This window comes from Sphaerodactylus townsendi, linkage group LG01 (assembly GCF_021028975.2).
Source record: "Sphaerodactylus townsendi isolate TG3544 linkage group LG01, MPM_Stown_v2.3, whole genome shotgun sequence".
In the NCBI taxonomy this organism is placed as follows: Eukaryota; Metazoa; Chordata; class Lepidosauria; order Squamata; family Sphaerodactylidae; genus Sphaerodactylus; species Sphaerodactylus townsendi.
In genome coordinates, this window is record NC_059425.1 from 84,221,003 (window position 1) to 84,235,337 (window position 14,335).

At 41.0% G+C, this 14,335-nt stretch overlaps 2 protein-coding genes across 2 annotated transcripts in view; one reads left to right on the forward strand and one right to left on the reverse strand.

Moving 5' to 3' along the window:
• The window catches only part of ACTN2 (actinin alpha 2), a 76,972-nt gene extending 75,761 nt beyond the window's left edge, over positions 1 to 1,211 (reverse strand). Inside the window, exon 1 of the mRNA XM_048485691.1 lies at positions 829 to 1,211. Coding sequence (XP_048341648.1) covers positions 829 to 957 — 129 coding nt within the window. The 5' untranslated portion in view covers positions 958 to 1,211. The remainder of the gene's footprint in view (positions 1 to 828) is intronic.
• Positions 1,212 to 13,297: 12,086 nt separating this feature from the next.
• The window catches only part of HEATR1 (HEAT repeat containing 1), a 52,746-nt gene continuing 51,708 nt past the window's right edge, over positions 13,298 to 14,335 (forward strand). Inside the window, exon 1 of the mRNA XM_048505133.1 lies at positions 13,298 to 13,391. The gene's annotated coding sequence lies outside the window, so the exon portion shown is untranslated. The remainder of the gene's footprint in view (positions 13,392 to 14,335) is intronic.

Consider the following 14,335-nt stretch of genomic DNA (forward strand, 5'->3'; position numbering starts at 1 on the left):
TCCAGCCATTTATTAATGTTCTCCCCATCCCTCCAGCAGTTTAGGAAAGCATAAATAGTCCTACACATATACACATTTCATCTTCACAACAGCTCTGTGAGGTAGGTCTTGTTAAGGGAAACTGACTGGTCCAAGGTCACTCAGTGAGCTTCATAGCAGAGTGGGGGCTTGAGTCTAGGGGTCTTTGGCCCTCATCCAGCGCTGTGATCATTATGCCACAAGGACTGTCTTTAGGCATTTACTGAACTGCTGCTGATCGACTCTTGGAAAGCTTTGTGGCAAGGTTTAACATTCTCAGCCTATGAACACTGGAAATTCTGAACCTGGGGACAGGAGGAAGCAGACACGCAACGACTTCAAGGCATACATGCTAGCAGCCCTCATTTCAACTCATTTCCAGGACTGTGTAAAATGTGGGATTTAGTCTCGCTGACCAAGATAACAATAGTCTCTGTAAAATCATCTTCAAGACTCTTCCACGGGCCATAAATTGTACATGTAACTACCATGCAGCTTTGTCACTAGGTCTCTCAAATGACAAATCCCATTGCTCAGATTTGTTGGAGATTCATTGTAAAACAGCCAGTATTTTAATTCCGTTGCTCAGATTTTTATAGATTAGTTGTAAAACAGCCAGTATTTTAACAAATAATATCCTACTATTAGAACCACAACTAGATAGCTAAAGAACGTCTCTTGAGATTAAATTCTGTATTGACTCCTCTCTAGTTCCAACTGCAACTCAACACAAAACAAATTAGCATAACTATGTTTGTACAAATGCTTTAAAGTATCCAGTATTTTAAAACATTCTTTTTTTTCCCTGACCTTCCTTTGCTGTTTCTCCCACGCAGGGTCCAGGAGCAGGTCTCTGTCCCATTCTTCCTCTTGGTTCATGTACTCATCTTCTTCATACTCATAGTTGTAATGAATACTAGTTTCTATTTGATTTGTCATCTTGCTGAGGAATCCGATTCAGTTTCACACCTGTTCTTAGTTCTCAAGAAATTCTCAATTTCTTCTCCCTTAAAATCTTGCAACCTCGCAGCAAGAGGAAATGGTTTTCTTGTTCTCTTTTCTTGTTTCTAGACAGGGAGGTTTGTCTTACTGATGTGAAAGGGAAAGTTGTCAGACTGCAGGTAAGAACTTGCCTTCACTTCCTCCCTCCCCTGCTCCTGGAGAGCTGCTGCTGTGATCCTTCCAAAGAAGCCCACGAGCTCACACCAAAGCCTGCTGCCTCTGCTTATTATCCCTGAGTTGTCTTGTCACATGATGCTGCTGCTTGGACCATCCACCCCCTCCCCTCTTGTTCAAGTCTCTCATTTGTTGATTGTAAGTCAGATCTTGACAGGCAACACAATTCCTGCCTTTAGGAGATAATGAATGTAAGCTTGCATTCACTGCTCAGTTTTAGGAAGAGGAATATTATACCATGCAGGGATCTCTTCTCAACACAGAACAGCAAGAATTTGCCTAGAAGACAAGTCTTCTTCAGCATCACTGAGTGAATAATTGATTCTGCTTTTACTCACTTCACTCTTTTCTAGTTTGCAAGGGCTGTTTCATGGGACCAACTTTTGGGATTATTTTTTTCTAGAAGTATTTTAGTGCCTTTCCCTCCATCCTGGATTGTAGTCCCAGTTAATAGTTTTGGAGCTCTCCGTGCAGCTCTGGATGGGAAATCAGTAAGACGCCCATGAAAATTGCTCCAGAATTTTCCAAGGAAGAGTGGGATAATGATCTGAAAATGAATATAGAATGCAAATACAGGAAAACTATTCACAGAATGCTTCATAATGGGTCCAGAGGTCAATTCAGAACATCATTATGGATGCTATGATAAGATTCAGAATCTACAAATGGGGAGACATGCTGTATCACTCAACCATATTAATTCCTCCATGTTCCCCACAAGTGAAGATAATTTCCAAAAGCAAATGCATTTTTGAGCTCTTCAAAAGCTTGCTGGGTAACCTTGGGTCAGTCACTCTCACTGTCAGGGCTGTTGTTGTGAAAATCAAATAGAGGAGAGGATGAATTACATCAGAAGCCACTTTGAGCTCCCACTGGGGATAAAAGTTTAAGTATCTAAATAAAAATAGACCAACAATGCCATCCTAAGCAAAGTTATACCCCTCTAAGTCCAGTGAAGTCAGTGGATTTAAAAAGGCATAACTTTGCTCAGGATCACATTCCAAATAGCTGAATACACTACTAGGACCAAAACATAACAGAAAGAGAAAACAGCTGATGTGGCAAACACAGAGTTTGTTCACAAAATCATACTCAAGGAATCTAATCACTCCAGATAATGGTTTAGGTATAATTAATATGATCACCTTTTACAAGAAAGTGCTATTATTTTCACCTGAGAACATGGCTTTGGAAATACAAACTCCTTCAGTCTCTCCACTGATTAAAATGCTATTTACCATGTCCTGGTGAGCACTGGACAAAGAACCCCTTCCAGTCTAGTTTATGATTTACACAAAGGATACAATACAAAATACAGTGGCACCTCGGTTTTCATTGCCTGCGGTTTTCATCGGTTTCAGTTTTCATCGATTTTTTTCAGTGAAAAATTTGTCTCGGTTTTCATTTGCCTCGGTTTTCATCAATTTGCAATAAGGTGCATGAGTTTGTGGAGAAAAATCACCTGGACAAAGCTGTTGCAAGCCATGGCTGCAACTTGTTTAATGACAATGTTTTGCCCCATTTCAGAAAAATCTTGAAGAGGTGTCAGAAACAGACCTCTTTGGACAGCTTTCTGGCACGACATTGGTCCACTGGCTCTGAAGTTGGTCCTAGTGTTATTGTTTGTTACTGTTTTCAGCATTAAACACTATGTTTATTCACCAAAAATGTGTTTTGGTATGTTTCTTGGAGTGCCTAGAATGGATTTATTGGATTTACATTGATTCCTATGGAAAAGTTTGCCTCGGTTTTCCTTGGTTTCAGTTTTCATTGATTCTTTTTTGATAAATTACCAATGAAAACCGAGGTTCCACTGTACCAAAAAAAGAGGAGGGAAGTAGAAAGAAATTGCAAAGCTCAGATGTGCTCTTACCTAAGAAGAAACTTGAATAATTTAGATGTCATCATTTATTATGAGGGACAAATTCAATGTAAATATGTTTGCAATTACTAGGACTATATCCACATTTTGCAGGATTGCAAGACATTTTAAAAATGATTTCTTGAACACTCTTGTATGTATGGAAGAGAACTCACAAAAATAATAAAATATAAATAGGTAGGTGAAGTATCAGGAAAAGACTGCATGGGAAATTACACGAGGGTGAATGTGGGCAGTTTCTAAAGCACAGAAAGTTGGCCCACAGATTACATATGACATTAATTAGAAATGTTAATTTCTACAAAGGAATGCTTACAAATACATAAAATTGTACATAAGAATTATATATAAGGAGATTGTTCACAGACAACTGATATACCAGTTCTTCAACACTTAAAACATCATCCCTTTTAGTTTAGCAGAGCTTGCTTGCATGTAAGGATTCTTAGGATGGAAACTTCAGTCTATGTAGTCTTTTTATAATATTTTTTATTAAAATTTTCTTTTTTAAAAACAAAACAAAACATAAAGTATAATATGTAGTCTTGTACATTTCAAAAAGACTGCTCCAAAATCAATTTCATCCTCTCAGTCTGTTCATGCACTAAAACTGCAGGCACACCGAACAGACTTACAATGTAATACACATGGTGACAGGTGGAAAACTACAAATAGTGCTGGCATACGATTGGAAAAAATGGTGAGAGAGATCCAGGATTTTAAAAATGGTTCAGCAAGGGGAATGCAAGGGGAACGACGGAGGAGAGGGGAGAGGAAAGGAAAGGAAAGGAAGGGCAGGACTTTGGAGATATAGCACAATTAACCACAAACTTACAGGCTGTCATGTTGTCATTATAGTTGACTTCATTTCTATTTTTCAGTAGCTTGTTCTCATACATAATATAATAAACACAGAAGAAACTGAAGTTCTAATGCCACTTGACTGTCTGTGACTAGCCTGTTCTGAGTACTTTCAGGAATGAATAGCTAAAAGATATACTTTAAAAAAAAATACTGTGCAGTCATTGAATATTTGCAAAGGTGTGTCACCATCAATGCCTTAAGGCACAAACGCTATCACATGAAACAAGCAGACTGGATAAGGTGCCATCAGACTGGCATCCATATTAGACCTCTTTGCACAAGGTTGTTTAACCGTATTGGCTGCAGCCAGAAAAGGAAACCAGCCTCTTTCTGTTATGAAGAATTATTATTGATTTGGTAACAAACAAATGTATGGACACTGTGATGCATCAGATAGTCCTGTTCTATGTGATTGCTTGCTTGGTAAGTCCAACTGATTGAGTAAGTCCAATTCATTGGGTCATACTTGAGGATAATTGCAGTTTACCCAAATCTTTTTTTAAAAAAACTGGTAACTGCTTTTTTGGCCCACAGATAGGCTATAGGCTCAAACATCTGTGACCTATGAATGAGCTATACAGCATCTGCTGCAAATCAGCTGTTAGAGCAAATTGCATCTTGCTTTATTTGCAGTTAGATTGGACATTAGAAGCTTGTAGCAAATTGTCAAAGAAGCATGCTTTTTGCTAGCCACTAGATACTTGCAGCGATAAGCATTATTAGAGATATTAGAGATTAGGAGCAAGGGGGATCAGACACATTATACCAACTTTAATAATGTCTTTAGTAGCTAATCTGCATTCCTCAAAAGAAAAGCACATATTTCATTTGGATATATGATTGGGATCATTTACATGACAATGGTGTGTGTTGATGTGCACCATAATGTTCATCAGACTCCCTTCATCTCTTCTTAATCCTGTCCACATCTAGTCAGATCTCAGCTATTAAAGCCTTTCATCACAGCCACCACTTCAATTCCACCATCAGAGCCATCCTATTGTGTCATGGAAAGGAAAGGAGAGTGCACTATTATCTAAGAGATATACTGAGCAAGACGTGTCCCACACCACTAATGTATCTGTGCCAAGGTAAGAGCTGTATCCAGAGAATCTACTCTAGTAATCAACAGTTAAACGTTTTCTGTAGTTTCCTAAATTCAGAACTGGTTTGGGTTTGTATTGCAACTTGCATTGTCCAGAACTAGTCTACCCATGTGTTTGAACTAGAACAATGAGAGTCAGCGTGGTGTAGAGGCTAGACTGTTGAACTAGGGTCTTGGAGATGCAGATTCAAATCCCCATTCAGCCATGAAAGCTTGTTGGGTGATCTTAGGTCAGTCACTGTGGCCGTTTCCGCACGGAGGCGGAAGAGGTCAGGTCGGTGTAGTCCACGCCGCCCCGACCCCTCTGGGACCGTTCGCATGAACGGTCTCAGAATCTGCCGAGACGACGGCGCAGAGCTGCGCCATCGTCAGATCGACTTACCAGTCCTGCGGCCCTCCGGCACATTGCCGAGGCCAGGGGACACACACCCCTGCCCTGCGCGCCCACTCCAGAGTCGCAGGGCAAAGGGGGCGTGACCCCAGGCCTCGGCGACGCGCTGGAGGGCCGCAGGACAGGTAAGTCGCCCAGTCGTGGGGGGAGGGAAGGCGGCTGGAAGCTGCTGCCATTCGCATGGCAGCGGCTCTAAGCCTCTGTTTCCCATAAACCTCACTTGCCAAGCGAGGTTGGGAAACGGCGGCTTCGCGCCGGTCGGGCGGCGTGAGGGCGGCGCGGCTGCGAAGCAGCTGCGCCCCCTGTGCGAATGGCTCCCTGGGGACGGCGTTTTTGCCGTCCCCAGGGCGCCATAATCCGCCCGTGCGGAAAGGGCCTGTGAGTTTTTTCTCCCAACCTGGGTTTTTCAAAAATTGCTAAACTAGCAAACTTTCCCACCCAAGATGAGGTCAAGTCGTTTCCTGCTTGCTATGTAGAGAGCAGACAAGCAGGAAACGTATTATTTTCCCCACCCAATAATGTTAAACCTCTTACTTTCATTTTTGCCACTTGCACCTGTCATTTTGTGCTGCTGCAGAGATTCACCATCCCTGCCTCCATTTGCTAAACATTCCCCATGAAGGGTTCCTCTGCTAGTAGCTCATCTGTGCACAATTTCACTGTAAAATGTAGATGAATAAAGTTTGTTTTGCTTGGAGATCCTGTGCACATGTCATTTTTTCTTTTTTGTTTTGTTTTTAGGGAATTGTCTATGTAGCTATGACAATAAACTATGACAGTGATGGCGAACCTATGGCACAGGTGCCAGAGGTGGCACTCAGATCCCTCTCTGTGGGCACACGCAGAGTGCCCCCCCCCCACATCTAGACTGACCTGGGCCGCTGGGCTTGATTATTAGCATTAAACCTAAGACCTAGTTTTGTTAAACCCCACTGATTTTCATGCGAAGAACTAAAGCACGATCCTTTACCTGGGAGTAAGCTCAGTTGCTGGCAATGGGGCTTGCTTCTGAGTAAATCCTCCTAGGGTCGTGACTCACCCATTGGAAGAGTTGCACGGTTGCTTCAAAGCAAAGCCATCAACTACCACCAAACTTATTCCTGAGTAATGCACGCCTCGGAGCCAAACAGTTTTTTCTAAACGAAAACCTCAGTATTCGGGTTAAATTGCCGCATTGGCACTTTGTGATAAAACAGTGGGTTTTGGGTTGCAATTTGGGCACTCGGTCTCGAAAAGGTTCGCCATCACTGAACTATGAGAATTGCAGTCGCTTGGAGGATTGGTCTACCTCCATTAAGAAGCAGTGAGTAGACCTGTCCTCCATGGACAAGGTAGACCTGTTCTCCATAGGAGGCAGACCAGACCTCTGAGCAGCTGCGATTCTCATATTGTGTCATCATAACTATGCAGACAGCTCCCTCAAAACAAACAAACGAAAAGTGACATGTGCACGGGATCTCCAAGCAAAACAAACTTTATTCATGTACTTTTCACAGTGACATTGTGCACAAATAAACTACTAGCAGAGGAACTCCTCAGCAAATGGAGGCAGGGACAGAGAATCTCTGCAGCAGCACAGAATGGTGGCCACCACAAAATGAAACTGATAAGCTTCAGTCAGCTAGTGGAGAGGGGGGCAAGGAGGCTGAAAAAGAACTGTTTTGACTGGCAGCACTTTTTTTGTCTGCGCTGTGCAAACAAAAGAAAACCAAAACTTTTTTTAAAAAAATATTTGCAAGACATTTTATTTGTGTTATGCAGAAAGGACCAGTGTCTCTAATGAGGTTGTTGGTGTGAAAATAAAATGGAAAAGGGAAGAATGATGCTGGGTCCCCACTGGGGAGGAAACAGGGTATAAATATCTAAATAGGTCAATATAACATTAAAGAATTAGCCATCTTCAGCACATCTTCAAGGTCGATTCTCTGGTATTCCACAAAATGAGCGTCACTGTCAATTTTGTCCTGATACAACTGATACACTTTCTCATATTCTGCTCCATTGTTCAAAGTACAACAGCATCAGAACCGATTTGAGAACTGTGTTACCAACAGGATTTATGCTCCTTTCTGATAAAATAAAAATGGCTAAGCTTCTAAATAGCTCTAGTGTTGAAATATCTGAAGCTGTTGCTATGTTTTTGCTCTGTGTACTGCAAGTTGAGCAATAATGATCTTTTTATTGTATTTGAAATTCTTGGCACTGGTTTTATGCCTAATAAAGGTTTTTTGGATTTGGATTTGGATTAAAGAATTAGCCATCAGTACAGATAGCAAAAAAAAATTCAGTGCTTTCTTCTGCAAAAGTAACTCCCTTGGGCCCTTCCTCAGATGCATCTCCCATATTTCATATACATCTAGCACAAACAAATCCTTCAATTTACATATTCCTTAGTACAATTGGCTTGAACTGGCTGCTCTATTACCTCAAGCAATTGCATCCAGCTTCAATGTTTTTAGGGGCACCAGTGAAGCAGTGTTATCTCAGGACTCTTTGGCATGTTGGAAAGAATGCCGGAAATGTAATTCTCAGGTTGTTTGATGAATCTATTGAAGCAGTGGAATATCTTGGAATAGCCTTGTGGTATCCTGCCTATCACTTCTCTACTCTTGTGTTTCCATGGCAGTTGTAAGTCAAGAATATGTTCCCGTAATTACCGTTTTTTCTTAGTTTCTCATTTGCTTTACCACGAACACATATAACATATCACACTCTCACAACCTTTCTCTCTAATTTTGCAAACAATATTTCTTACAGCAAATGATATTGAAAATGATATTTAAAATAACAGCTTGTTTTTCTTAGGAAAAGGTACACAAGAAGGATAGGAAACTCTTGGGAAATCCCCCACAGCAGTTCTGGTGGGTAGATAGTAGTAATATTTCCTATGCAGAAAGATTATGCCCATGTCAGTCAGGCAAAGTGGGGTCAATGTGAGTATGTGTTTTTTCACAGTCCACATGTTAATGAGGCACACATCAAGTTTATTCATCTGTTATTACAAAGGTTCCCGGGTGAATCTGAAAATGCAAGGCTTGATTGGATCCTTTCCAATGAGAACTCACAGTTTTCATGCTAAGTTGCAGGGGCGTATCTGCCTTAGAACAGGGGGTACCCTCTGTCCCCAGGTGCCACTAATCAGGTCACAGGGGAAGTGCAAAATTGGCCCCCCACGTGACCAGAAGGATGGGTATTGTCATCGACATTGGCAGGGCCAAGGAAGCCTGAGGACACCGCCCCCCCAAGGCCCTCCCCCACTCCCAGCATCTCTGGGGAGAGCAGAAGCCACTGCAAGGCTCCGTCCTTGTCTCCTTTGCTTTTATTAGCACGGGGGTGGAGCTCAGGGGCAGGGCTCCCTTGATCCATTCCCAAAGCAGGGTTGTAGTTGAGTCAGCTCTCAGACTTATTTTTTACTCCCAGAGGGGTGATTCCATTCCTCAGAACTGCTTCTGCCCCTGCCCCTGGTAAGGGTCTGCAGACGCCCACCCAACAGTTTATACTCTATTGGGCAGCCATGTGGTAGTGCTGCACTCCCACCATGTGGTGAGTATACGAGGTTGCCAGCTGCACATGCCATGCCACCACTCCTCTGAATAACAGAAGATGCTTCCCCTCAGGGTGAGCCTTTTCTGTGACCACCCAAAAATTCATATTCCCCCAGTCTTTTGTTTGTGGGCTCACCAAAATTTTCACAGGGAAATGTTGAGTTTCATTCAGCTCACAGGCCAAAAAGCCTGTCAAAAAGTACACAATGTGGAAGTAATGTTAGAAAGTTCATTGAAATGCTGTACTTTTGGCATCACAGCATACAGCTTGATTTACTGAGTGACTCCAAGGTCAAAGTAAGTAGGAGACATGGTGTAAATTACCCTCTAAATCATCACAGTAATATAACAAGGCAACATCTGTGTATGTGGGCTCAGTGATCCTCATCCTTCCTGTGACAGATGACACATCAGATAAATTTGTATTTGCAGTAATTCCTTCTTTCAGCATACCCCAATCCTACCATGCTTGGGCACCACATCTGCCCGCAGAGGAATCTCCACAAGGCCCACAGAGGACTCTCCACTCTAGCCTTACTTTTGCCTCTTCCTAATTTCTTTATTTGTTTAGGAGATTTCTAGGTTGCCTTTTCACAGACAATGTGCTCAAGATGGCTTAAAAATAAAACAAGCAGATTAAACCATCATCTTCAAAAATAAAAGTCAACAGTACACACAAACAAGCAATCAGTTAAAACAATGCAAATAAAACCCAGGAAAAGGGCAAACACCAACGGTACTCAAAGGCCTTTTGGAATAAATGAGTTTTTCTTTAACATTGGAAGGCCTGTACTGAGAGGGTACTAGATAGGAAAAGAACTTCCAAAATACAGAGGAGGCTGATAAGAAAGCCCTTAGACTGTGACCCTGCTAAAAGATTCTTCAGCTGTTCCACTTGGACACTTCTCAGTCAGGCAGAGAAACCACTGTAAGAGAACTCAAAAATAACCCCTTTTCCTTCTGTCAGAAAGGCCGTTTCCGCACGGCCCATTTATGACGGCCTGGGGGCGCCAAAAAAGGCGCCCCCAGGCCGCCGTTCGCACAACCTGACTCTTCTTCCCTCCCCCCAGGGCGGCGTCAAGCCGCCCTAAACAACAACCCTTTAAAGGGTTGTTGGTGGGGAGGGAGCGTTTTTCAAGCTCTCGCTTCACTTCACGGTGTTCTTTCGTCGCCAGCTGCCAGAGCCCCGCCCACACTGTCCTTCACCTCCAGGGCCGGAGGGCAGCGTGGGCTGGCGACGCTCAAGCAGGCAACGAGGAAGACACCATGAGTGGGGCAGGGGAGGGCGCAGAGGCGGCTCCGCGGCGACCGCTTCGCCGCCGTCGCCTTCCGCTTCTCCCGCTCGCGATGCTTGCATGCTTAACGGGCTTGCGCCCCCACGCCGCCCGCACTCTTGGCGGCGTGGGGGCGCAAGGAGGCTGTGCGGAAACGGCCAAAATAAAAACAGCATTGGAGGTTAAAGTTTTTATTTACAGGAACAAAGAAAAATTATGTTGGCAAAGGAATAACTATTAATAAACAAGAAGCTTGTACTGAGTGGTTACTATATACAAGTTGTGTCAGTTTTGGCTCAGGTGACACAATAGTCAATTTGTCTTTCTATTTGTTTGAAAGATTTTTCTTTTACCGTCAGGTAAATATTTTAACACAGTTGTTTCAAACACTGATTCTAAGACAATCTCACCATAGATGTGTCTTGCCTATACGTTGCTTAAATAGATAAGGAATTCCAATTAACTCTCAGGAAGCCAATTTCTCTACCTTTATATTAAAAACCCACCACTCTCATAAGCATCCCTGCTTTGTATCTCAATGGGGTTTCTCTTAGAGAAAAACAACAACCAAGCAACCCGTGTGTTTGTTCAGTGTCACTGTTTTTGTTTTCACCAGGGACGTAGTACAGCTTCTCCTTTTAATCTGACCCTCCAGTCCCTCAGAGTAGTTTAACCAACTTAGAACGGAATCCAATCGGCACACATCCATTCACTCTGACACTCTGACCAGAACCCTCCTCAAACTCTCCTGACACAGTCTTTAAAGTTCAGCTTTTCACAGCCAGCCAATCACAAACAGTTAACTCCTTATGGCTGCAGTCCTCTTGGTATTATCCCAATTGGAAATGCACTGTGATTAATACTTTACATTTGCAAGAGGTTTCATGTCTCATTGTAACAAGTGCATTGCAGGGAACTTGTTCCCCAATTAAATATTGTATACATTTAAAGTTAAAATTTTGTTTTCCTCCTAACACTGTGCAGGGTTCTCATAAGTTGCAATTCATTTTCAGTACAGTGTATTACGCATAAGTTTATTTTTCTTATGTTTGTTATCTTATGTTTAATAGTTGAACCCCAGTGAGGCATTTGTTATGTTATATTAAATTCTTTATTAAGGTATTTTTGACTACAACTTAAATTATGACCAAGGTTATCATGGCTGTATTTGTAATTGGTTACCAGTCTCAGCCTAGAAATCGTATGAAAAAAGACACATCAAACAGCCTAATATTATATTCATAAAATAGGCTCAGGCTAAGACCAGCCCATAAAATTGCTAAAATAGGTGAAACTTAGACTTTGTTTGCCTGTGCAACTGGGTAAATTGGGCAACAAGAGTTCTCCAATTTCGGTTGGCTGTGACAAGTTTAATTTCATCCCATGAGATGCAAGACTTGTTTAGGTCTTCTTTGGAGAACTTTCACTTTCCTCCAGATGGTACCCATCGAATCATGGTCTTCAGGTGATATAATTTATCCTTGCCTTTTTGTTGTCCCATAAAAATTTCAATAGATCCTTTTCCCAATTATTTATTGTGTTAACACATAAGATTATTGGTAGATTCTGAAATAATTAGTTTGGGTAGGATGACACCTTTGATAATATTTATTCTTCCCATGAAGGATAGCTGTACAGGGCACCATCATTCTAGGTCTTTTTAATCTCGTTCCAGAGTTTCCCATAATTGTTGGTGAATAGATAAAGTGGGCCAAAGATATTAAATGGCCAATATTACTAGAAGAATGGAACAATATTACTAGAAGAATGGAACAAATACTGGGAAAGAAATAACAAATTCATTTAAAGGAAAATTTTATAAAAAAATATTCCATAGATGGTACTACACCACTGCAAAACTAGCCAAATTTAACAAGACAGATAAAAATAAATGTTGGAACTGCAAAAAGAAAATGAGCTCCTTCATCCACATGTGGTGGGAATGCCGTCAAAACTAATCTTCAGGAATAAGATAATTGACATTCCAGATAAAATATTTCATACAAAATTGGAAAGAAGTCGTGAAACAATTCTTCTAGGAATGTCCAGTAACAAAGTAATAATTAATAACATTAACTTATTTCTCTATTTAGCAACAATTGCAAAAATAGTGATCGCAGAAATATGGAAATCAAGTGAAATACCAAAAGCGGAAGAATGGGGAAAAAAATAACATCCATAATGTCTATTGACAGCCTGACTTGGAAAATAAGAAACATGCCCGAAAAAATTAATAAAAAATGGGACTTCTTAATGAAATATTTAAATAAATAAGGAGATATAATTGGTTCACAAAATGTTGTCAACACTTACAAAGTGTATACGTTATGGAATATTGGATTTAATGAATAGGCCTCAGTGTACTATTTTAATGGCAAGATAAATTCCTTCTTTTGATGTCCTTCGTTTCAGTTCTGTTCACGCTAATGCATTTATAATTTATATATTCAGATATATAATTCATATATATACTAACTATATAATGTACATTAAGATATATTGATTTGATTGTATAGAATTTAATGAGTATACTGTAATGACTGAAAAGATTAAATAAACGTGTGTGTGTGTGTATATATATATATATATATATATATATATATATATATATATATATATATATATATATATATATATATATATATATATATATATATATATATATATATAATGTACTTCGTGTAAAGTGGAATGAATATACAGAGCCATGAACACTTCTCTGAGCACCTTCTTCCTTTTATGACTGAAAAATTTAAATTCGTTTGCTTGTTTCATTTTCTATGTTTATGCCTGTAGTTTGTTTGCCTCTCAATCCCAATCATTTATTATGCAAGTGATCACGGAAGCTTATTCGCCACCCTAACCTCTTCCTTCCATTTGGATCCAAGTTCGCTACCGAAGACTCAGTCAAATGCGCAGCAGAGTCACAAGCCTCACGGTGGCAGCAGAGAGCACAATAAGGCTCCTGAGGGAAGCGATTCCGCTCTCCTCCCTGCTGCCCTCCGAAGGCCGAAGCGGAAGAACCTGCTCTCTCGCTTATGTTTCCGAGTCAAAGGTCAAACATCTGCTGCGTGCCTCACACGTGGGAAGCACAAATCGGTTGTGGAGGAGAACGTGCAGTTTTTGCGTGCCGCAGGTAAGTACTTTCTTTAGGGTATCTTAACTATAAGGACTCCTGGGGATTCTCACCACTTTTTGCGAAAAGGGCGTTTTTTTTCTGGGACGACAACAGCTCTCATCTTCCTTCCCTGGTGGAGAGAAATTACAGGATCGTTCATTTCCCGTTTACTTTTGTGTAATTGGCTGAAGCGATGTTCATAGAGCTCCCAGTCGCACCCCAGTTGGAGCAAAAAGGATTTGGAAATAAAGTTGTAAGACCTTTAGCCGGCAACTGTATCTTTTTGATGCTGTGTACAGAGCACCAATACGATTGGTGCTCTGTACATAATGCCGGGTCCAATAAAAGTTGTAGCCTGACCCAGTCAGTAACTGCGGTAATACGTTGTACTAAGTTAAATGCTGATAACTTTCAAGCAGATGTGTAGAGGATCGTTCTACAATTCTTAATAAATTCATTGAGCTTCCTTGTCATCTGTGAAACCAAAGTGGCTCATAGACAAATGAGCTTTTAGAGATGCCCCTTAATTTACAGGATCGTTCATTCCCGGTTTTAGATGCCACTTGTACAGATGCCCCTTAATTCAAACAGTTGATTTATTTCTAGAAATGTTTTCTGGTTCTCTGGTAGAATTAGTAACATATCTTCAGAGTGGACTATGACCTTAGATTCATGCTGCCTTTTTTTTTCCTGGAGAACCTAAATCAGTGAAGTATGTTCAACCTATCTATATGTGTACAGTAGGTGTCTCCGGTTCTAAAACTATCATGACTGGATGCCATGACAGTGCATATTCAATAGGATTTTCTCCTTACTAATCAGAACAATTCACTAATGAATTTTCACCGTGTAATATTTGATCATTTGAATTCAGTCTTAGTGTCAAATGCACACCTATTGCAAACACAGGCAGGATGCTCAGTTTGTATACTTGGAGCAATGCAGCTGGATTCACACATGGT